This window comes from Dreissena polymorpha, chromosome 5, assembly GCF_020536995.1.
Source record: "Dreissena polymorpha isolate Duluth1 chromosome 5, UMN_Dpol_1.0, whole genome shotgun sequence".
Lineage (NCBI taxonomy): Eukaryota > Metazoa > Mollusca > Bivalvia > Myida > Dreissenidae > Dreissena > Dreissena polymorpha.
In genome coordinates this window covers 42218789-42242380 of record NC_068359.1, presented here as the reverse complement: position 1 = coordinate 42242380, position 23592 = coordinate 42218789, and the positions used below count along the sequence as shown (strand labels likewise).

Sequence of the window (23592 nt, the reverse complement as noted above, 5' to 3'; positions counted from 1 at the left end):
TTACTAAAACGCTTTTCAAATTCCCCTACTGTAACTATAAACCTTATAGGTTTTATTCAGCTGTAAAACAAAATTTTCATGTCATCTTTTAGTGCACACTTTGAAATGGTATCAAGACCATTCCCCCCCCCCCCCCCCCCCCCCCCAAGGTCGCCGTGGCATTATAGATATGGTGTCCGCCTTGCGATCCGGGAGGTCACGGGTTTGATCCCCACCAAGGGAGCGTTCTTGAGATCTCCCCTAAAAGACACCAAGTACTGGTTATAGGCCCAGGAAATGGAATCGAGAGCGTTTCAATTAGCCTGAGGCTTTCCTAAAATAAATAGGTTTCATCTAAACTAAGACCATCCCCCTAAAACTTACCCAGAGTTTACAGCATTAACATCAAAAGAGTGTACAGCTTTTTAACACCCTATGTCATAATGGATTTATGATGAATTTAATAACATTACCAGTGTAACCCTTTTCTGTGTAGTGCTTATGTTCTATACATTTATAGTGAGTTCACTGAGACTCTCACATATTGTCATTACCCCCCCCCCCCCCCCCCCCAAGCGGACAGGTTGGTTGGTGGTTGGGTAAAGGTGGATATTGCAAGGGTGGGATTTAAGAACCACTTCAAGGCAGGAAAATGCGCTACCACCCTTACAGGATTCAAGTACACTCTTCGTTTGTAAATATATCAAGCAAAGTTTATACTTTTGTAAAAAAAAAATGAAAAGGAGGAGAAATCAGCTGAAAGAAGGAGCAATCACACCCCTGTAAATGCTTACAACAAGACTTAGTCACCTGCTACCAATCTGTTGTAAGGCCAGTGTGTAAGTTACCCATTGAAAACAGATCTTCTATTGCTTTTCTAAATATCTAAACAATTATTCATCACACTCCAATTTCTGTGACAGATTAAAAAGTCTCCAATGAAACAAACAATTTTAAGAAATGAAAGAGTTTACCTTTCTAGACGTCTCATTCACATCGCGAACACATTCTTCATAAAACTGATTAAGTTCCAGTAACAGAGCACCAATGTCAGAGTCTTGAGTGTCAGTGAGCACTTTTATCATCCTGAGTTCGTGTTGAAACATTTGCAGGAAAGTCTCCTTCCACTGCGTTAAATTATCACAGTTTTTACTTCTGAATTTGTTATAATCCGCAAGGTGACTGCATTCATGATAGAGTTCATGTCTGAAAAGAAAAAGCAGATAGTACATCATTTTAAATGCTATCAAAGGTATTATGCATTAAATTTATCAGATATAAAAAGATATATGCATTATATGTTTTTCTGCGTAACTGTCTTAGGTCTTTTAATCAGATTTCTTGCAATAATTTCTGCAGGTGAAACATTCAATGACAATCAAATAGGGCAAATTTTGTAAAAAAAAATAAAAATAATGCAATATGACTTGTACTGTTTATATAGTACCAATAACTGTTGCATAATTTTTGATTATTCAAATTTACACAGTAGTTAAAAATTATGAGACAGTAAAGTTATAAGCATATATACTGAACATAAATTTGAGCAATTTTCCTCATTCATGTTAAAATTAGAATTGTATGTGTTTTCATTCCATAAAATAATTATTTTATTTCGATAATTTACACAGCACAAATAACAATTACCCTACTGACTTAGGGGCACCTGTTGATAACATGATTGTCAGGATGATCTTATGATAACCTCTCAGTACTGTTTACTTCGTGTTTTTTTCACATGTAAAGACTATAAACAGGTATTACTCATAATGTTCTGTATATTTTATTTATAGGCAAATCAAGCACAGCAAATTTGATTGCATTTACATTTACTATGTTAGTGTTTTTTTTTATTTAGTAAATTAAATAGTGAATAATTCTTTTTTAAAGCGTGAGGTCACAATGTGCCAATATACAGGCATCAATAGGCGAACAAAAAATGATAAAACCAAGAATTTAAATAAATTGAGAATAATTTTACTTTTAATATTCCATTATCTTGAAATTCATTTGAATTCAATTATAATACGTTATGAATGCCCTAGTCACTTAACTTCTATAGTTGATATAATTTAATTTTGGAAATGTTGTTTAAAATCTTTCTGCAAGAGATATATGAAAAAAAAGAATCTTGTAATCTTTTCACTGCATTGATGTTATATTTCTTCATCTGCCTAGCATGAGTGCACTGTTTACAACACTATTGACATATACAGCAAGTAAAATAAGTGTACATCATGGTGTCCGATAACAATACATAAGTCCTGTAACCAATCAATTCTGTCATCTTGTACTTTAATTAGAGCATACAACCCAAATATAACATTCAACCCTGATAATATATTTTATAAAGACATTGCTTGTGCATAACAATTAACACAGTCATCAAGCAAAACATAGTGGATATGGTGTCCACCTAGCGAAGGTCACAGATCTGATCCCCACCGTGCAAGCGATTTTTAGATCTCCTCTAAAGATACCAAGTACTGGTTCTTCCAGGAAACGGACTCAAAAGGGTTTCAATAAGCCTACGGAGTTCAATGCTATGAAGCTAATATAAACAGATTAAATTAAAATGAAGTGCACAACATACATGTAGACTTGCACGGAGCGGCGAACCAGGTCCTGTTTAATGCTGTACCACTCTACTTCCTTCTCCATGTAACAACCGGTAGCCGAGCAAGCCTTAGCGGCTTTATAATCCTCCGCATAACTACTTGCTTTAGTCTTCGGAAATTCCCCTGAAAATTTTATTTTAGCAGTATAATGCTTCGTGAACGTGCATCAAGTGTAGTCCCAGATAAGCCAGGCTAATCAGGATGACACTTTCCGCCTAGACTCGATTTTCATTTAGATACTTCATTGAAACCAAAAATTCCATAAAAGTGGAAAGTGTCATCCCTGAATAGCCTGTATGGACTGCACAGGCTAATCTGGGATGGATGACAAAGATCTAATTCGCTGTGGCCTAGAGGATATGGTGTCTGCCTAGCGTTGGGAGGTCACAGGTTCAATCCCCACTGTGGGATCGTTCTTTAGATCTCCCCCATAGACACTGGTTCTAGTCCCAGGAAACAGAATCGAGAGCTTTTCAAATAAGCGTTAGGCTTTCTATGCAATCGAGCAAATAAACAGGTCTAAACTGAAGATCTAATTTATTAGATGCTCAATAATTAAAAAAAAATACCAATCATCAGACCCATTTATCATCAATAATACAACTGTAATTTGAATATTACAATAATATTGTCCTTCAACAAGAATTCCCCTGACCCAAAATGTATTGTGAAACATAGAAATTAATTAAATGTTTACAGTTTAAAGAAGAAAAAGTCGCTGCCTTAGACAATTTTCTTAACAAAAATTTACTTATAGGCAGCCATACATTAATTTGGCAGAGTAGGCTATGCTTGAATTTTTACTAATTGGAGGCTATGCTTGAATTCTTACTAATTGGAGGCGGAGGAAATAATGGAGTATCTTTCAAGTCTCGGTCAAAACAGAATATCGGGTTGGTTTCAGTGATTCCCTCCGGATAATTGCACACGGGCAGTAAAGGCTGCACACAATCCTTCAGCAGCTGGCCGTCAAAGATCAGCAGCTGACTGGTGGACTGTATGTCCGTCTGTTTGGCTATCAACTCTTGCAGATTGGTGAGGCTGCAGAATGCAGAAAGGAATAATCACATGGGGCCGATAACTATGCAGAGAGAAGTTTATTATATGAGCCTTGTTCTGGGAAATCTGGGCTTAATTCATGTGTGTCTTGTTCTGTGAAAGCTGGTCATAATGCATGTGCATAAAGTGTCGTCCCAGATTAGCCTGTGCAGTCCGCACAGGCTAATCAGGGACGACACTTTCCGCCTAAACTTGATTTTCGGTAAGGAGGGACTTCCTTGAAACTAAAAAACCATTAAAGCGGAAAGTGTCGTCCCTGATTAGCCTGTGCGGACTGCACAGGCTTATCTGGGACGACACTTTACGCACATGAATTAAGCTCAGTTTTCTCAGAACAAGACACATATGAGTATAGTGGCGTTTCCAGATCAGCCTATGCAGTCCCAAACAGTTTTTTTATTTTGAAGAGACCTCATTTCAACAAAAATTTCAACAAAAATTTCATAAAATCCGAAAGTCTTGTCCTAATTAGCAAGTGTGGACTTCAAAGGCTAATCTAGGGCAACACTTTTGCACATGCATTAAACCCTGTTTTCCCAGAACAAGGCTTATATGATTACATAACAAGATACCTGTCACAGGGGTTTGATTGAAGAACAATTCAGTAAAAATTAAGAACAAATGTAAAGAAATGGTGGTATTTAAGAGGAGCAAATTATCTCAACAGAGGCGGTATCACACTATAGGTGTCATCTTTATCTTTTTTTAAACTTTATAATAAATCGCAAACCATGTAAGTTTAAATCTGGTAAAATTGTGGTTTTGCATAAATTAACATCCAATTAACATCCAAAAGCTATGCATATATATAAATAAACAACCAGTTGTTTCGATACATTGAATAACTATTATTCTTAAGATAAAAAATATCAAAATACATGTACAAATGTTGATAATCTGCAAGTGATTTCTCACTGATCATGTTCACAAAACTTTCACAACTAACAGCAAGCATACTCACTTATTTTCAGCATCTATGTACACTTTAAGACAAGTCCATGTATGTGGACAGAAGACATGTATCACACGTTTTTTGATAATGTTTGCCACATGGTCAAAAAAGTCGTCAAAATTCCATGTGTACTTTGGGTTAGATTCTAACAGGCGGGCGAATACAGGCGTTATGAGCAACTTCAACCCACTGAAAAAGAGCACACAGGTAAAAGCTACATAAAATCTTTAAATGTATACCTAGACTAAATGAGCCTTATTTTTGTTTCGGAAAAACTGAGCTTAATGCATGTTCGTAAAGTGTCATCCCAGATTAGCTTGTGTAATCTGCACTGGCTAATTAGGGATGATAGTTTATGCCTAAACTGGATTTTCTTTAAGAAACTTCCTTTAAACAAAAAATTCCATGAAAACGTGTAGTGTTGTTCCTAATAAGCCTGTGCAGACTGCACAGGCTTATCTGGGACAACATTTTAAGCACATGAATAAAGACCAGTTTTCACAGAACGACGCTCAAATATGTAGCAAGACTTAAGATTTGAGTACACATAATATGTAACAATAAAACAGCCAAGCCTTTCATTCTGGTTCATCGCTCATAATCAAAGACCATCTTTGCAAGAGGCTGAAAATAGGCCCGCTGACATACATGTACCACAAAATAACATAGAAAGGCACCTTTAAAAAGTATGTCTAGCAAATAACATTATATATTTAGTAATGCATTGTGCTCAATACTAAAAACATAAACATGAGGTCTAGTATTCTGGATGTTTTTTCCTGCCCTAATGCAGTTTCACTGCCTTGCCTGAGGGCCAACAAACTTTTGGGGAGACTGAAAGGTTGAAAATGATGTCTCATTGTTAGTAGATCAACATCAACGCTAGCCAATACAGGGACCATATTCGCCAATCCATTCTTAGACTTACAAATACAGTTAACCCTTTACCCCTTAGACACGTATTTTCACGCATTTGTAGTCACTTAGAAAGTTAAATTAAATATCTTTTTTACTAGATTCAAGTTTTAAAGGCTTCATTTCCAACCCTTAGATACTGATGAGTAGCAAACAGCATAAAACCTGAACAGACTGCAAGTTACTTGCAGGCTGTTCTGGTTTTATGCTGGTTGCAAAAGCCGTTTTCACTTTGCTTCTGAGAGGGAAAGGGTTAAGACTAGTCTTACATACAATCAATAAAATAACTCTAAGTTTGAATATACATGTATACAGACTAAAAATGGTGCTCAATATTATTAACATATTGTTCTTCTCAAAGAATAATATGATTGCTGGCGTTAACTGCTCGCCTTGACCTTAAAGTAGTTAAAGCACATTACAGTTTAAAGTATAAAAAAAATTACCCTTAACCCTTTCCTGCTCAGATGCAAAGTGAAAATAGCTTTTGCAAAAAGCATAAAACCAGAACAGCCTGCGAGTAACTTGCAGTCTGTTCAGGTTTTATGCTGTTTGCTGCTTATCAGTATTTTTGGATTAGATATGAATTATTTTAAACTTGAATGTAGTAAGAAAGGTATTCAATTAAATTTTCCAAGGGACTGCCAACAGGACAACATGCGTATGTGAGCGGTAAAGGGTCAAGTGTAAGAATTGTCTGGTGAATACGGGCCCAGGTCAAGGTCAAGGTTTCACATACGCGGAGAGTCTGCAGTACCCTGGCAGCTCCTTACTCCACTGGATAGGCCCCATCTCAATGTGCTGAACTCCCATGATAACTCCGGACTCCTTCCGGGTCGTTATCTCAAACCTGCCATATATACAGGCATATTTGCATTTAAAAAAATTATTTAAGCATTAATTGAGAACCAATAAAACTTAATTATAACGCACCACCAAGAATTGTTGGTAATTGTTAACAAACACAGCAGTGTGCAGCTATTTGGGACAATAGATTTATTCAGACTAAAAAAATGGTCCTGAAAAAGGGAAATAGGGGGCACAAAAGGGTGCAGGGTGACCTTTTTGTAAAAAATCGTTGAATGCCTTATTTGTACATTGTAAGTGACTTAATGTGCTGTTTTCACTAAAGTATTAATTTTTTTAATCATCCATTCAGCACATATTCTATGAGGTATGTTCTATATTAAAAATAGTTTAATGTTAATATCAAATAATACTGCATGTTTATCTTAAAAATAATAAATACCAAATAAAAATAAATTCTGTGGTTCTGTATTTACTAAAACATTGACAAATTAAAAAGGGACCAAAAAGGTGAGACATTACTAAAATTGACGGGCATACAAACAGAAGGGGTGCCACATAGCTTAAAAGGGTGAGGCATAAAAATCAGGCCCCTACTAACCTGCTATTCCTCTTTCCCTTAATCCCTAGAGACACAAGTCCCTAACCATTTCTCAATGGAAAATATCATTTGAGATGAAACAACTGGCCTGAATACACAATTTCAGCCCTTTTTCTACAATTCTAACATATATTTATTAATATAAGACAAGATAATATTTTAAGTACAAACAGTTGTAGTTTTATTAAAGCCAAACATGAGCTTCTAGTATTTTCAAACAATTATAAGTCATTAAAATAACATGAACGCAGATATCATAAGTCCATCCTCTTAATTACATTTTTTCCCTGTTATTCCTCCCACCGAATGGTTTAAATGGTAGTTCTCCAGTGGCCACATGGAAGAAGGTGACACCCAAACTCCATAGGTCCACTTTCGAGGTGAAATGCTTCTTATCTGGTGCACGTAATAGGGCTTTCTCGTACATATCTGGATGCTAGATAAATAGAAGAATGTGTAAACATATGAGCCATGCCCTGTGAAAAAGGGGTTTAATACATGTGCCTAAAGTGTCGTCCCCGATTAGCCTGTGCAGTCCACAAAGGCTAATCAGGGACGACACTTTACGCTTTTATTATATTTTTCTTTCCAAGAAAGTCTCTTCTTAGCAAAAATCAAGTTTAGGCGAAAAGTGTTGTCCCTCATTAGCCTGTGTGGACTGCACAGGCTAATATGAGACGAAACTAAACGCACTTAACCACCTTTTCACAGAGCTCAGCTCATTTCATGACTTAATATAATTGGAATAGTGTAATGTCAAACGATCTTTTTAAGAATTTCTCGTTTAAAGGATATGAATGTCAAACAAATGTAAACTTCAACATTTGTTGTTAGTTCTTACATTAACAGCTGGTGCTATCCTGACTAGTTTCATTCAGAATTATTTATATTAGATTGTAACAATGATGAATTTCAGGGCTCCAGGTAAGTTATTAAGTAGAAAAATAATCAACACTCAGTCCAATTATGAAGATAAACTTTACAGATGTATTGCATATCAGAAAGTTTATCATACAATAATTGAAAACAAAAAACAAGTCAACTCCATGAAACCTGGTTCAGCATGCTTTAGTTATTAATTTAATATTAACAAGGGACAAAATTGTCACAAAACCAGGTTTTCAATATAAAAACAAGAGGACCAAGATGGCCCTAGTTTGCTCACCTGAGAGGAGTCGGTTCATTCAATCTTTACCTAATGTCAAACTTGACCTAGATATTGACCAGACAAACATCCTGGTCAAGTTTCATCATTATTGAACCAAAACTCTGGCGTGCATGTAGGGAGTGTTTTTGTTTTTGTAAGATTTGAAATGGTGACCTATCATCAAACTTGACTGAGATCTTTCAGCAACTTTGATAAAGAATGCTTGAGAAATGTGAATGGTAGAGTGTTTACAAACCAAATGTGGACGGACGGACAGCGGACAAAGACCAATCCTAAAACCTCACCTGAGCAATCAGGTGAACTAAAAAGTGTGTTTCACCGATCTGAGCCATTTTCCAACTTGTCCAAGAAATCAATAAAACCAATGTATTGACTAAGTTTTATGATGATTAGGCAAAATATGTGACTTCCATAGTGTTCTATCATAAGGTTTCTCTCTATATAGTCACATAAGAAACACTGCCCCACATCCCTGGCAGCCATGTTTATTGACCCATCGGGACCATTTGCAAACTCATCTGAGATATATATAAAACCAATCTTTACACCAAGTTTCATGGTGATTGGGCAAAAAATTTGACTTCTAGAGTGTTCACAAGCTTTCTTTTACCATATAAATATAAGAAAACTGCCCCCCCCCGGCAGACATGTTATTCAACTGACCGGAACCATTTTCCAACTCAACTCTCGTATCAAGGAAACAAATGTTCTGACCAAATTTCATGAATATTGGGCACAAAATGTGACTTCTAGAGTGTTCACATGTTTTCCCTATATACATAAAGAGAAAATGCCCCGCCCACTGGCGGCCATGTTTGTTCACCGATCTGGACCATTTTCGTACTCGTCCGACATATCAATAAAACCAATGTTTTGATTAACTTTCATGATGATTGGGCCAAAATTGTGACTTCTAGAGTGTTTACAAGGTTTCTCTATAGCCATGTAAGGAAAACTGCCCCGCTCACTGGCGGCCATGTTTTTCAACGGACCGGAACCACTTTTGAACTCAACCAACATATTATTAAGACAAACATTTTGACAAAGTTACATGAAGATTGGGCATTAAATGTATCTTCTACAGTGTTTACAAGCTTTTTCTTTTTTTTGACCTAGTGACCTAGTTTTTGACCCAGCATGACCCAGTTTCGAACTCGATCGAGATATCATTGGGAGAAATCTTCTGACCAAGTTTCATGAAGATCAGACAATAAATGTGGCCTCTAGAGTGTTTACGAACAAATGTGGACGGACGGACAGACGGACGACGGACAAACACCGGTCATAAAAGCTCCCCTGAGCAATCAGGTGAGCTCAAAAAACATCCAACCTCGAATTACAATTAACACATAAATGATACACAAATCTACACTGTATTATTATGAAAACATTAATAATCAAAGGGGAGTAACTACCGTAAACTTAAATGCAATATCTAGAAGAGTTGTCTCGCATGTTACATGACCTTAATTCATGATTGTTTACAAGCCTTTTTACTATTTAAATATAAGGAAAACTGCGCCGTCCCCCTGGCAACCATGTTTTTCAACGGACCGGAAGCATTTTCAAACTTAATACACATATCTAGGAAACAAAAGTTCTGACAAAATTTCATGAAAATTGGGCCTAAATATGACTCCTAGAGTGTTGACATGTTTTCACTATATACATAAAGAGAAAAATGCTCGCCCACTGGCGGCCATGTTTTTTCACTGATCTTGACCATTTTCGAACTGGTCCGAGATATCAATACAACCAATATTTTGACCATCTTTCATGATGATTGGGCCAAAATTGTGACTTCCAGAATGTTTACAAGGTTTCTCTATAGCCAAATAAGGAAAACTGCCCCGCCCACTGGCGGCCATGTTTGTCAACGGACCGGAACCACTTTTGAACTCAACCAACATATCATTAAGACAAACATTTTGACAAAGTAACATGAAGATTGGGCATGAAATGTGACATCTACAGTGTTTACAAGTTTTTTCTTTTTTTTGACCTATTGACCTAGTTTTTGACCTGGCACGACCCAGTTTCGAACTCGACCGAGATTTTATTGGGACGAAGCTTCTGACCAAGTTTCATGAAGACCGGACAATAAATGTGGCCTCTAAAGTGTTTACGAACAAATGTTAACGGACGGATGGACGAATGGACGACGGACAAAGACTGGTCACAAAAGCTCACCTGAGCAATCAGGTGAGCTAAAAAGTCTGATAAAGGGCTTTTTTCAAAATCAATCTATTTTTAGTCGTGGCAACCTTGACCTTGGAGATATCAACGTAATTCTTTCGCACGACACACCGTCCAATGATGGTGAACAAATGTGCCAAATGATTTTAAAATCTGACAATGAATGACATAGTTATTGCCTGGACAAGCTCATTTATTGCCATTTTTTACTTTTGAACTCAAAGTGTGACCTTGACCTTGGAGATATCAATGTAATTCTTTCGCGCGACACACCGTCCAATGATGGTGAACAAATGTGCCAAATGATTTTAAAATCTGACAATTAATGACAGTTATGGCCCGGAAAAGCTCATTTATGGCCATTTTTGACCTTTGAACTCAAAGTGTGACCTTGACCTTGCAGATATTGACGTAATTCTTTCGCGCCACACCGTCCAATGATGGTGAACAAATGTGCCAAATGATTTTAAAATCTGACAATGAACGACATAGTTATGGCCCGGACAAGCTTGTTCCGCCCGCCCGCCAGCCAGCCTGCCAGCCCGCCCGCATTCTCCAATTTAATAACCAGTTTTTTCCTTCAGAAAACCTGGTTAATAATTTAGCTATTGCAAGCTAAATCTGCATGTAAGTTACACAAACCCACACAATTACGACTCTATTAAACCATCAAAACTCAACAGTGACCTTAAACTTGATCAAACTGGCCCAAAATGCATTCCTACCTAAAGTCTGCATGAAAGCTACCAACACAAATCATATAATAAGAACACTACCCACATAAAAACGTAAGTTCTTAAGTGGAAAAAGTTTACCAAAAGTGACCTTGACCAATCTGGCCCTTAATGGAAGCCCAAGATAGATCTACAAGTAAGCTACCTACACACTCAATTTTTATACAGTAGCAGTGACCTTGACCTTAACCTGGACTACAAGCTAGCAATGAATATCAGCTACCTGCATACAGAATGTAAGTGCAATACCTCCATCCAAACACAATTCATGTCCAGCAAACAGTCAGATATCATGTATTGCAATTGCATGCAGAATAACGTCATATGATTTGTTGAATAAATGTATACCTTGAGTTGAGTGCGATTTCTGTGCATATGTTGTGATTCACACACAATGCATACAATAAGCATGTATGCTCATTCAAAAATTGTGATTAGATGTGTCATATTTTACTATTTGAATTCTCAATTGATAGAGAACACATAGACAATTTTGAGCCTCGTTCTGAGAAAACTGGACTAAATGCATGTGTGTAAAGTGTCATCCAAAAATTTAGCCTGTGAAGACTGCAGGGACAACACTTTCAGCCTAAACTGGACTTCTATTAGAAGATACTTCCTTTAAAAGGAAAAGTTCCATACAAGCAGAAAGTGTTTTCACTGAATAGCCTTTAAGGACTGCACAGGCTAATCTGGGACGACACGTTAAGCACATGCGTTAAGCCCAGTTTTTCCAGAACAAGGCTTATTTGATTTGGACATCATCATGCACTGACCAGGTATTCCTCCGTTCCATACAGAGACATGAATGGCTCCTCCTCGTCCTGAACTTGCTTGGCCGACCCAAAGTCTGTCAGCTTGTACACCGACCTGAACACACGTTTATGCAATGATTGCTTTGCCATATATGGGCATAACATAGTTAGCAGACATGTAAACAAATATTGCTCTACCAAATATGGGCATAAAATAGTTAGCAGACATGTATGCAAATATTCCTCTACCAAATATGGGCATAAAATAGTGAGCAGACATGTATGCAAATATTCCCCTACCAAATATGGGCATACAATAGTGAGCAGACATGTATGCAAATATTCCTCGACCAAATATGGGCATAACATAGTAAGCAGACATGTAAACAAATATTGCTCTACCAAATATGGGCATAAAATAGTGAGCAGACATGTATGCAAATATTCCTCTACCAAATATGGGCATAAAATAGTGAGCAGACATGTATGCAAATATTCCTCGACCAAATATGGGCATAACATAGTAAGCAGACATGTAAACAAATATTGCTCAACCAAATATGGGCATAAAATAGAGAGCAGACATGTATGCAAATATTCTTCTACCAAATATGGGCATAAAATAGTGAGCAGGCATGTATGCAAATATTGCTCTACTAAATATGGGCATAAAAACCTTAATAGACATGTATGCAATGATTGCTCAGACATGTATGCAACGATTGCTTATAAAATATGGACATTATAAGGGCTATTCCAGTTAAACATATATCCCACCCCAGGACGGCAAAATAAAGAAATTCTGTTGGGGATGGGTTTCTTCATATTTTGCTTCTGAAGGGGGGTGTTATAACTTATATTTTACTTCTGTTGGGGGGCATCATTTTTATTTTGCTTCTAACCCTATTTGCCAATTAAAAATGGACTACATTACAGCTTACGCGAAACCAACAAAGTCCGCGGCTATGCCGCGGAAGGATTCTTTTGTTTTCGAAATTTCTCCGCATCCACAACGAGTATTCATTCCACATCATGCCTGGGCACACGGCGATAATTCGCGGAGTGACACCGCGTCTGTTTCTGTCTCGGCATCGATCCGCCGAATCACGCCGTGTCTTATCACGCAGCGATTCGCCGAGAAGAAATATTTACAAATATTGATTGTACTGGTCGTGTACGTAATTCCGGCCTGTACGTAAAAAATCGGCCACCTGTGTTTAATCATTTTCATGATCTAAACACACATGTTTTGATTATTTTTAGAACAATCAACTTGAAAACCAACCCTACTCTCAATATTTTGCAAATTAAAGAAGCATATCACTGTAAACGTCTGCATTAAAATGTCTCAAACATAACACAAGATATTTCTCTCATGGGAAAAGTGACGTCTTAGCCAATGCAAAAAATTATACTTATATAAGAAACAAATATATTTGATAAAATTATTATTATTTCTCTCTGATAAACTTTTATTAAGGTATTTTTTAATTAATTGTATAAAAACATACATTTAAAACAAAAAAATCAGGACCTAAATATAAACTTTTAATATATGAATTACCTCCCTTGATTTGAATACTAATAGTTTACATGTTGTAGAATTAAATATAAGCGTTTACTAAAAATCGACACTAAAGTCAACTTTTTAAACAAAATGTTTTTACTTTCTTAGCTATGTTAGTAAAAATTGATTAAAACTATTGAAAATAAATATTTTTTATGAATTTGCAGTTCCCCATTAACCGTGCAGGCCTGTTAATATTTATTAAAATAGGTAGGGGGAGTAACTGGTATAAAAACGTCGCATATATATTAAGTTTCAAGTCAAAAATTGTGTTTGTGTAAACCTTTACTAATACTCTTAAAATGAGGACATTCGTCTAAAGATATTGCTTTGTAATTGTACCTGCAGATTAAACTGAAAAGTGGCCGATTTTTTAGGTACAATTGCCCTACGAAAATTGATAGTTTATATGTCATTAATTACTGTTCATAAAAGTAACATACACTGATCTAATTCTATTGAAATTTTCATGCTAGGTGAGTTTTGAACCCAGGATTATATATGTGAAGTTTAGTTTCAACCAGTTGCCTAAAACAAAAGATTTTGTTAAAATAGTCCCAAAAGTGGCCGGAATTACGTACCCGACCAGTATACGATAACAAATGTTAAATAATTTTCGAATTAACCAATATAAGAATTTCAAATGAACGAATATAAGAAACAGATACAGATGATACCCGATATTTTTATTTCTACGCGATTGTTTTAACATTTCGTCGGCTTCTATGCATACTTCATACAATTACCATCGGATGTCATCTGTCAAAACAATGATTTTATTTTTAGGTCAGTAGCTAACCATATTGAAGAAATTTACACAGTTTAATCTCGGAAACAAGACTTGCTTTAAACATGGAAAAAAACGATATCTATTTGCATAAGAGTTGCTAAAATACACAGACGACACAAATATAAATAATGTTGACAATTTTAATAAAATCAAATGTTGGTTCATTTTTAAAATGATTACTTTCACTTCGTCCCAATTTTCAGAAAATGACTTGTACATGTGCGTCTTAATTTAAATTTACACATGGCTTAAGTTGATGTACGCGTGTGCAGTGGGAATACCGCCGTCCCGATTTGGCTGCGATTTAATAAAATAGTAGGGTGTAAACTTGATTTGATGGAAAAAAAAGCAAACTTTTTGTCTTTACAATTTCTTGCGCAATTTTGAACGGAATATGCCTTTGAAAATGGAAGCCGTGATCATTCGGAATTATCCTTATTTTAAATGTTTCAAACATAGTTTTTTTACACTTGACATTAGGCGGTAAATCTTTTGATTTGGTGGCATTCTGTTTCATTTCGGACCCCATGCAATTTTTCAGATCACAATCTCTGTGCTTTATTACTCGAACTTGTTAGTTACTGACCACGTGACTTTGTGCTACTGAACATAACCATCGGGACTGTGTATTATAGCCCATACAAGTGGCTCCGACCCGTGTTCATGATCCCTTAATGTTAGATAAGCACGTGCACTATTTAAGAAATAGAAAACCTCACTGATGGCTCTATGGCAGAATAGTGACCAGCCAGGCAGCCCCAAATAGTATATGTACCGAAGCCGAAGGTTGTTTATTGGTCGTTGCAGAAATTTGTTAACTGTACACGACATTTGTGTGGTCAGTATACAATACAACAAGACTAATGCCAAGCAATATATGTCCTCTACCGGCTCCACCATTGTCAGAAATATTTATTTTTTATATATTTGTTGCCATAGCAACCAGAATTTTTGACGTAGGAACAAAATGAAATGACGTGCATAATGTCCATATTGCCATCTATCCATGTTTCAAGTTTCATGAAAAAACATTAAGAACTTTAAAAGGTATCGCAGGATCCAGAAAAGTGTGACAGACTCACAGACTGTAGGACTGATGGACACACAGAGCGCAAACCATAAGTCTTAATTGTTTCAATAATGAAGGAACTGAAACAGCGAAACTGTAACCATACAGGGTGTTTGAATTATATTTTATTAAGAGGAAATGGCAATGCCAAGTAATTTGCAAGATACCCCGGTAATTTAGTAACAACGAAACTTTTAATGGAAATTAAAATTAATGATCTCAATGTTGTACCCGCTATGAAATGTTTATTTACAAATAAATACACCCACGCCAATTTTCGCGCGCTTTTTATTAGGACAAAGAAATTCATTTAATTCACGTGCACTATGTATATGTGGCTAGAATTTGTAACCGAAAATAGCTGTACACGACGCGTGCAAACCGTGTCAGGTGATTTACGCATGTTGGAATACAACTGTCCTAATTGGGCACTTATTTCATCAAATCTTTAAATGGAAACATATGCCGAAATTCATTTGATACTTTCGAAAATTGCGAACGTTTGTGTTTATAACATTCTTGAGCACTCTTATCGTCATTATTAACCAGAATTTGCTTTTAAAAATGGAAATCGGGCATATGCGGGATTATCGAGTAATGGACAAAGACGGGAAAAGTTGCATGTATGCGATTGAGACAGTTGAAACGTATGTATCAGGGAATCGAGAGACTCGGGTAAAATACGATTATTACAATCAGCTATGAGTTCTCCACTGCTTCAAACACGCAATTGTCACTCCTCCAGGTGCGATATCTTACAGCTAGGTGCGAACACAGTTTTGTTTTATACGCACCTTTAGAAAGTCAGAAAAAACCTGTCACGGGCATGGGTGTGAAATACATGTTGAAATTTGCAAACAACAATGCTAACAATCCCATATTGTTCTACAGACAAATTAATTTTATTTTTCAGGGAGGGGATTGGCTTTGATTGATGTCCAAACATGGTTAATCTACATTTAATAAACGATATTATTCGGAACTTGTAATCAGTTTCTATCCAAGGTAAATAATAGTTAATAAGATTGTTCGCCGAGTGACTCGGCGTTGTATCACCAATAATTTCCTCGGCGTTAATACTGCCCTACAACAGCTTTTAAAATCAAAATGGAAGTGACATAAGCGTCAAAAACAACACCATTTTCCTAGGTGTCATTGAAATAGTTGGCATGTCGGACCGAAAGTGGTCAATTTTATTTGATAATTTTTTTATTTCATATACAATCTGCTACAATACAACATGATTTAAAGAAGAGGACAGAATAATCAGAACCCCCAACGAAAAATGCTTTGCAAAATTAATATTTTGGGCTATTGAAATTCGCATTAATAAAAAAACTTCTAAAGGGGGTCCAAATAGCAGAAAAAAATATTCTAAAGGGGGTTCTTTTTTTGTAAAATTAACTTCTGAAGGGGGGGTGGTTCATTTTGAAAGTGCCTTCCTGGGGATGGGACATATGTTTTACTGGAATAGCCCTAACCAGAATAGACATGTATGCAATTATTGCTCTTCCAAATATGGGCATAAAAACCTGAACAGACATGTATGCTATGATTGCTTGATCAAATATGGGCATAAAAACCTGAACAGGCATGAATGCTATTATTGCCTTACCAAATATGGGAGTACAAACCTTAATAGACATGTATGCTATGATTGCTTATAAAAATATGAGTATAAAAACCTTAACAGACATGTATGCAATGATAACTTTACCAAATATGGGCATCAAGGCTGAACAGACATGTATGTGACGATTGCTTTATCAAATACGGGCAAACAAACTTGAACAGACATGTATGCAGCAATTGTTTTATCAAATATGGGCATAAAATACATTTCAATGAGAAAAAATGCGTACTTCCACAAAATTATACTTGGGAAGAATACAAAGAATAGGTTTCCTACATGATTTAGAAACCAAATTTGCCAAAAACAAAATAGAGCTTGAGGCAATATGTAGCAAGTTTTGATCACATCATAGAAATTCTAAGCTGAATAATGTGCTTCTCTTCAGCCATTTTTGATGTAGAATAATAAAAAATGAATGTACATAACATCCTTATCTTAAATTAAAAACAATGCATAGAAATTATATAGCTGTGCATTGAGAGGTGTATGAGCACTTACTGTGTTGGACAATGTTGGAAATTGAACAAAAATAGAAGAAGAAGTTCAAAGTATAAGAATTGTTAACAGACCAACCAACTAACATTGTTTGTTTGATTATAATTTTATTTTGATCCCATAAAATATATGGTTAAAACAAATGTGGCTTATAATAACAGACCAACCAACTCACATTGTTTGTGTGATTATAATTTTGTATTGATCCCATACAATATATGGCTAGAACAAAGGGGCTAATAATAACAATGTGTTACCTGCCATCTTCGCCAATATATCGCAGAATGTTCCCAGGTTTGATATCTCTGTGTATTATGCCGTGTTCTCTCATGTATTTCACACCACAAGCTGAAACGGTGGACATAGCCTGTATCCATCAGTCTCTACAGGGCTTTACTTTAACCCTTTCCCACTCAGAAGCAAAGTGAAAATGGTTATGTGCAAACAGCATAAAACCAGAACAGCCTGCGAGTAACTCGCAGTCATTTCAGGTTTTATGCCGGTTGCTGCTCAACAGTATCAAAGGATTGGAAATGAAACCTTTAAAAGTTGAATCTAGTAAGAAAGGTCTTTAATTAAATTTAACTTACTAATGGACTACAAATGCATCAAAATACATATCTAAGTGGTAAAGGGTTAAATACGTATCTAAGTGGTAAAGGGTTAAATACATATCTAAGTGGTAAAGGGTTAAATATGTATCTAAGTGGTAAAGGGTTAAATACGTATCTAAGTAGAAAAGGGTTAAATACGTCCAGAGGGCAAGTTATTTTTACTTGACAATTTTTTGAGTCAATTTATATACACACAGATGCATTAGAGGATGATATTTAGCAAGCAATAAAACATACTGGTATTAAAGTAAATTAGGATATATTAAATAAATATTTAAAAGTATTTAACAGAAACAATTAAACAACTGTTCTTTTTTTCTGATATTAGTTTTGACAATTATCTACAAATAAGGCACAGTTTAAAACTATGGTAAACAAGCAACTTTAATTGATATCCCCAGCCAAATATATTCTCTTTATTGAATGGTTAAAAACTAAAACAAAAGGATATTTAAACAACAAAGGGCAATCCTCTTGTTAAAGAAACTGTAGGGTTCTTGTGCATATCACTTCTCCTTATTGAATTGTATACACCCATGAAGTTTCATGTTGAAATATTGTTTCGTATCTGAGATATAGCCCTGAAAGGTTACATCATACCTGTTATGAGGCTCCTCCCCCTGTACATATGACCTCTACATGACCTCTACTAACTGACATGCTCCAGCACAATAAGGAACTCCTCCTCAGGCAAGCCATACCCGTTATGAGGCTCCTCCCCCTGTACATATGACCTCTACATGACCTCTACTTACTGACATGCTCCAGCACAATAAGGCCTCCTTGTCAGGCAAGCCAAACACGTTATGAGGCTCCTCCCCCTGTACATATGACCTCTACACGACCTCTACTTACTGACATGCTCCAGCACAATAAGGAACTCCTCTTCAGGCAAGCCATACCTGTTATACGGCTCCTCCCCTGTACATATGACCTCTACATGACCTCTACTTACTGACATGCTCCAGCAATATAAGGAACTTCTCCGCAGGCAAGCCATAGGCATTATCAGGTTCCTCCCCCCTGTACATATGACCTCTACATGACCTCTACTTACTGACATGCTCCAGCGCAATAAGGAACTCCTCCTCAGGCAAGCCATACACGTTATGAGGCTCCTCCCCCTGTACATATGACCTCTACTTGACCTCTACTTACTGACATGCTCCAGCACAATAAGGAACTCCTCCTCAGGCAAGCCAAACGCATTATGAGGCTCCTCCCCCTGTACATATGACCTCTACATAACCTCTACTTACTGACATGCTCCAACACAATAAGGAACTCCTCCTCAGGCAAGCCAAATGCATTATGAGGCTCCTCCCCCTGTACATATGACCTCTACATGACCTCTACTTACTGACATGCTCCAGCACAATAAGAAACTCCTCCTCAGGCAAGCCATAGGCGTTATGAGGCTCCTCCAGCACATTGAACAGGCTGCCATGCTCTGTGAGCTGCATCACTATCACCTTGTTACCCGTGCCTTGCTGCAAGCAACAAAAATAAATAAATATATGAGCGTCACTTTTGGAAAATGGGGCTTAATGCATGTGTGTTAATCGTTGTCCCAGATTATCATGTGCAGTCCAATCAGGGAAGACATTTTCCGCATTTACTGGATTTAGGATAAGAAGAGACTTCCTTTAAACGAAAAATACCATAAAAGTGGAAAGTGCTGTCCTTGATTAGCCTATGTGGACTGCACAGGCTTATCTGGGACGACACCTTACACACATGCACTCAGTTTTCCCAAGCAAGGCTTATATGTAGCATGCAATAAAACTCTCATTTGCAAAGTTTCATGCAAAAGGCATAATCCCACACTTCACTACCACGCCACTTTGGGAAAATGCAATTTTGGGATCAGACTTTTTCACTTTAAGTCCACTGACTTTGGACAAACTAATTTAACATCAATATTCATAATCATTCAAATTATAGAACGAATCATAAAAAATATATACTATGTCAGATGTAATTGAAATAAAATTGAAATATAATAACAATTTCACTTCAAAAATAATATTTTTTAATTGGATTTTTTTTTATTTATTTTTTTACAGTTTTATTGGGAATGGGTCCGTTTAAGCAACTGGTAGATATGAAAGGAAAAGGCCCGAAGATGCACGCAAGAGAGCATACACCCACACGCCACTACCATACCTCTTCCTCTGCATCTAGCAGAGGTACTATGTTACGATGAGCCAGCTTGCGCATCACGTCAAACTCCCGCATCTGTACCTCGTGTGGTCTCATCTGTGCAGCACGACTGAACACCTTCACTGCTACCTCCTCCCCAGAACTCTACACAGTACAAACCGGTACATACATTACATTCTGAAATTCACAGAGTCCTGCATTTCCCTCTAACAACAACGACATTTATTAGCTCTAAAACCTTTACCACTTAGAAACGTATTTTGAAGCATTTGTAGTCCCATGGAAAGTTAAATTTAATTAAAGAACTTTATTACTATATTCAAGTTTTAAAGGCTTCATTCCAACCCTTAGAAACTGATGAGCAGCAAACAGCATACTACCTGAACAGACTGCGAGATACTCGCAGGCTGTTCTGGTTTTATGCTTTTTGCACATTGCCAATTTCATTTTGCTTCTGAGTGGGAAAGCCAACAATTTATTTTTTTCAATTACAAAATACAAAATAATAAGAATAATGACATGGATTATAGGAAATAGGAAAATGAGGTTATGATAAAAGTTAACAAAGAGTGCACTGATTAATAACATTTGTATCACTTTAACATTCGTAACAAATACTAAGATAAGGGTAGAAGTTTACTAAGAATTTACTGCAGTAACTAACAAAAGTAGTTATAAGTATCACTTTAACATTGATATTTATTATTATTCATCAAGTTTTGAGATAAACATTATTATACAAATGAATAAATTTGTTTCACAATTGTTTGGTTATACTTATTATTGGCAATAAAGATGAAATGATTTTGTTAACGTATTTCACATACAACAAGAGTCTAAAGGATTTGAAAAATACTTAGAAATTCTAATTGAACTATACATACAAATTCATTGTGAATTGAATTGTTTTGTTACATTTGTTTCAACAACAAAAAAGAGAATATTTGAAAAAGATATTGGCTTCCTCAGGTACAGTACATATAACAAGCATATTTAAAGCCATCTGTGTTTGCTACTTGCACTAACCTTATTACGTCCCTTGTACACCATGCTAGTGGCCCCCTGACCGAGGGGTTTGGAAACATCCCAGAGGTAGTGTGAGGAACCCCTCAGAGTGTTCATACTGGAGACAAGCAGCAGACACACTGCATCTGTTGTCTAGATCTGAAACACAGCACAAATAAATAGCAAAGTCTACAATACTTAAATAAGTTAGTTAAACAATTTATTTGAGGACGTCTGATTTTAACAATTTTTGGTTCACATGCTTTTCACTCATTTCCATCCCTGTTCTCAGTGCCTAAGAGTTTGGATGGTGGTCACCATAGTAGACAGGTTGGGTTTCACCGAGTATTCTGGCTTTCCCCTTAGAGCACAAAGCCACACCAAAATTGAATTCCTTTCAGTATAAAATTAATAGCTGGATATTGCAGCTATAATTCAAAATTAGTCAGAGTTTTTGTGAGTCTAGTAAGGTTGTTCTGGGTCACACTATGGTCAATGCACACAATGCAGCCTCAGGTGTCTAAGGACCTCCAGCTCATGGCACTGCGCATCCGAAGTTCCCCCAAAGCGCACCATATTAATTGTAATTGTCAAAAAATTTCGAAACCACTGGAGAGAACAACCCTCTCAAACAAACCCCTTTATGTTCCAAGTACAGAAACTGGACCGCCACCCCAATGTTTGGAGGTTATCTACGTCCCTGGAGATTTGTAAATGTGTTTAAGGAACAAAAGACAAAAAACATCAATCTAAAATTCGAATTAGGATGAGGATGGAAAGGCAAATGATTTGGACAGTGAAAGATTTATGCACTGCACCAGTAGAGAACTTACTCTTATGTAAATAATAACAAGCATTACATATCTAATAACGTTACCAAACAATGTGTGAACGAATCATGTGTTATTCGTATGTTAGGCCTATGTTGTAATCTCGTCTGTGACTTTCATGATACACGCAAACTTATTTCATTATTGACCAAAAATATGCAGTTTTGATGTCATGGGAAAATGTAATGATAAATAAATTTGATGAAGTTTACTTACATTAACATTTGTTTTGTTTAACTGTACATTCATTTCGGATGAGTAAGCACACGACGTTACGATCACTATAAGAAAGGTAACACTGCACCAATTTGTGTTCAATCCACTGTGCTAAGTGTACGCACCGATCTTTACTAACACAGTGATGTGACCATCTATTTCAAATCCGCTAAAATTGAGCATGTAGATTGAAACGGGAATTGAACCCGCGATCCTCGGATTTGTTGGGACTAATATGGACATTTTAAGGACAGCATCATTTGAACAAATTTGATTTACAAACTATAGTATTGCATGTCATAAAATTTTGACCATAATTTAGGATTGGCATACAAACGTTCTCGTGTAACATGTGAGAATGCAGCAATATGTAGACATTAGCACAGGCACTCGGCTATAGCTGCTACCCCCCCCCCCCCCCATAAAATGTAAACTTTTTGTTGTTTTTTTTGTTTTGTTATTGTGTATAACAAATGGACATTTTTGTAGTTTTTTGATGGGAGTAGCAGCTGGGGTAGGGGGTTTGCAGTTCGACGAGATAAACACTGAGTTTCTGAGACCTTTATAATACCAGTCTTGTATCTGTAATAAAAATCAATTTTTAATATGCTATAAGAACAATACCTGTAATTTACTTCCTGCACAAATTAATCCGCTTACACCCACTTGACAACATATTACCACTGCATCTGTACATGCATAAGATTCCTACCTGCTATGTCCATGGGCACGGACACGCGCCATCCGCCTCCAAATTCAGTGTCGTCAAAGTAAGTAAATGTTCAAGAAAAATATACTTATTCGCAATTGCTCGTGTAAGTTAAATTGTATTGTCAAATAAGGATTATCTGTGAAGTTTGTTGTATGCACGTTCCAAACTATTAATTCAACATATGACGCAATAAAAGAAAACACGAATAAGCTTGCATTACCGTGACTGCAGCTTTGTGGTTATTTTTACCGATCACAACATTTAATTATTGCATCTATCTAAGTTCAACAAATGTCAAGAGTTAACATGCTATGTAATTTGATACATCCTTGATAATGATCAGTCAATAGAAAAACCCGGTGATTTCCAAGTTTTCATTTGTCGAGTCAAACAAATAACCACCAGCTTTTGCAAACTACTATTAAGTCAACCTCACTATCACATATAATTGTCCGCTGCAAAATACAATATTTTAATATGTGCGTTATTTCCAATACAATCTTCCATATATTGTTCCGGTTATTCGGAGGAACGCATGAGGTAGCACACACCCATGCATTTAAACATATCCTGTTTAAAACTTCCTAGTTATTATCAATAGCAAGTTTACATTTCACATTCTTTAAATATACTCAAATATATTACTACATATTTTGCCAAACATAACTGAAGTAAACGCAATATTTATCGTGCTATCTAAAACGAAAGTAGGAA

The 23592-nt window shown here is 36.3% G+C and overlaps 1 protein-coding gene across 5 annotated transcripts in view; it reads right to left on the bottom strand.

The window, feature by feature from the left end:
* The window catches only part of LOC127832555 (serine/threonine-protein kinase TBK1-like), a 48212-nt gene that overhangs the window by 24540 nt on the left and 80 nt on the right, over positions 1–23592 (bottom strand). For 2 of the 5 annotated variants that reach the window (XM_052358072.1, XM_052358076.1), the window contains exons 1-12: positions 22879–23590; positions 21142–21279; positions 20119–20259; positions 19313–19442; positions 17596–17686; positions 11806–11899; positions 7210–7367; positions 6263–6373; positions 4618–4797; positions 3430–3638; positions 2573–2720; positions 954–1185 (exon numbers count right to left, since the gene is read on the bottom strand). In XM_052358072.1, the coding sequence (XP_052214032.1) occupies positions 954–1185; positions 2573–2720; positions 3430–3638; positions 4618–4797; positions 6263–6373; positions 7210–7367; positions 11806–11899; positions 17596–17686; positions 19313–19442; positions 20119–20259; positions 21142–21237 (1590 nt within the window). In that variant the 5' untranslated portion in view covers positions 21238–21279; positions 22879–23590. Of the gene's footprint in view, positions 1–953; positions 1186–2572; positions 2721–3429; positions 3639–4617; positions 4798–6262; positions 6374–7209; positions 7368–11805; positions 11900–17595; positions 17687–19312; positions 19443–20118; positions 20260–21141; positions 21280–22166; positions 22269–22878; positions 23591–23592 lie in introns of those variants that run through there. The other 3 variants (XM_052358074.1, XM_052358073.1, XM_052358075.1) reach the window with 3 other exon arrangements.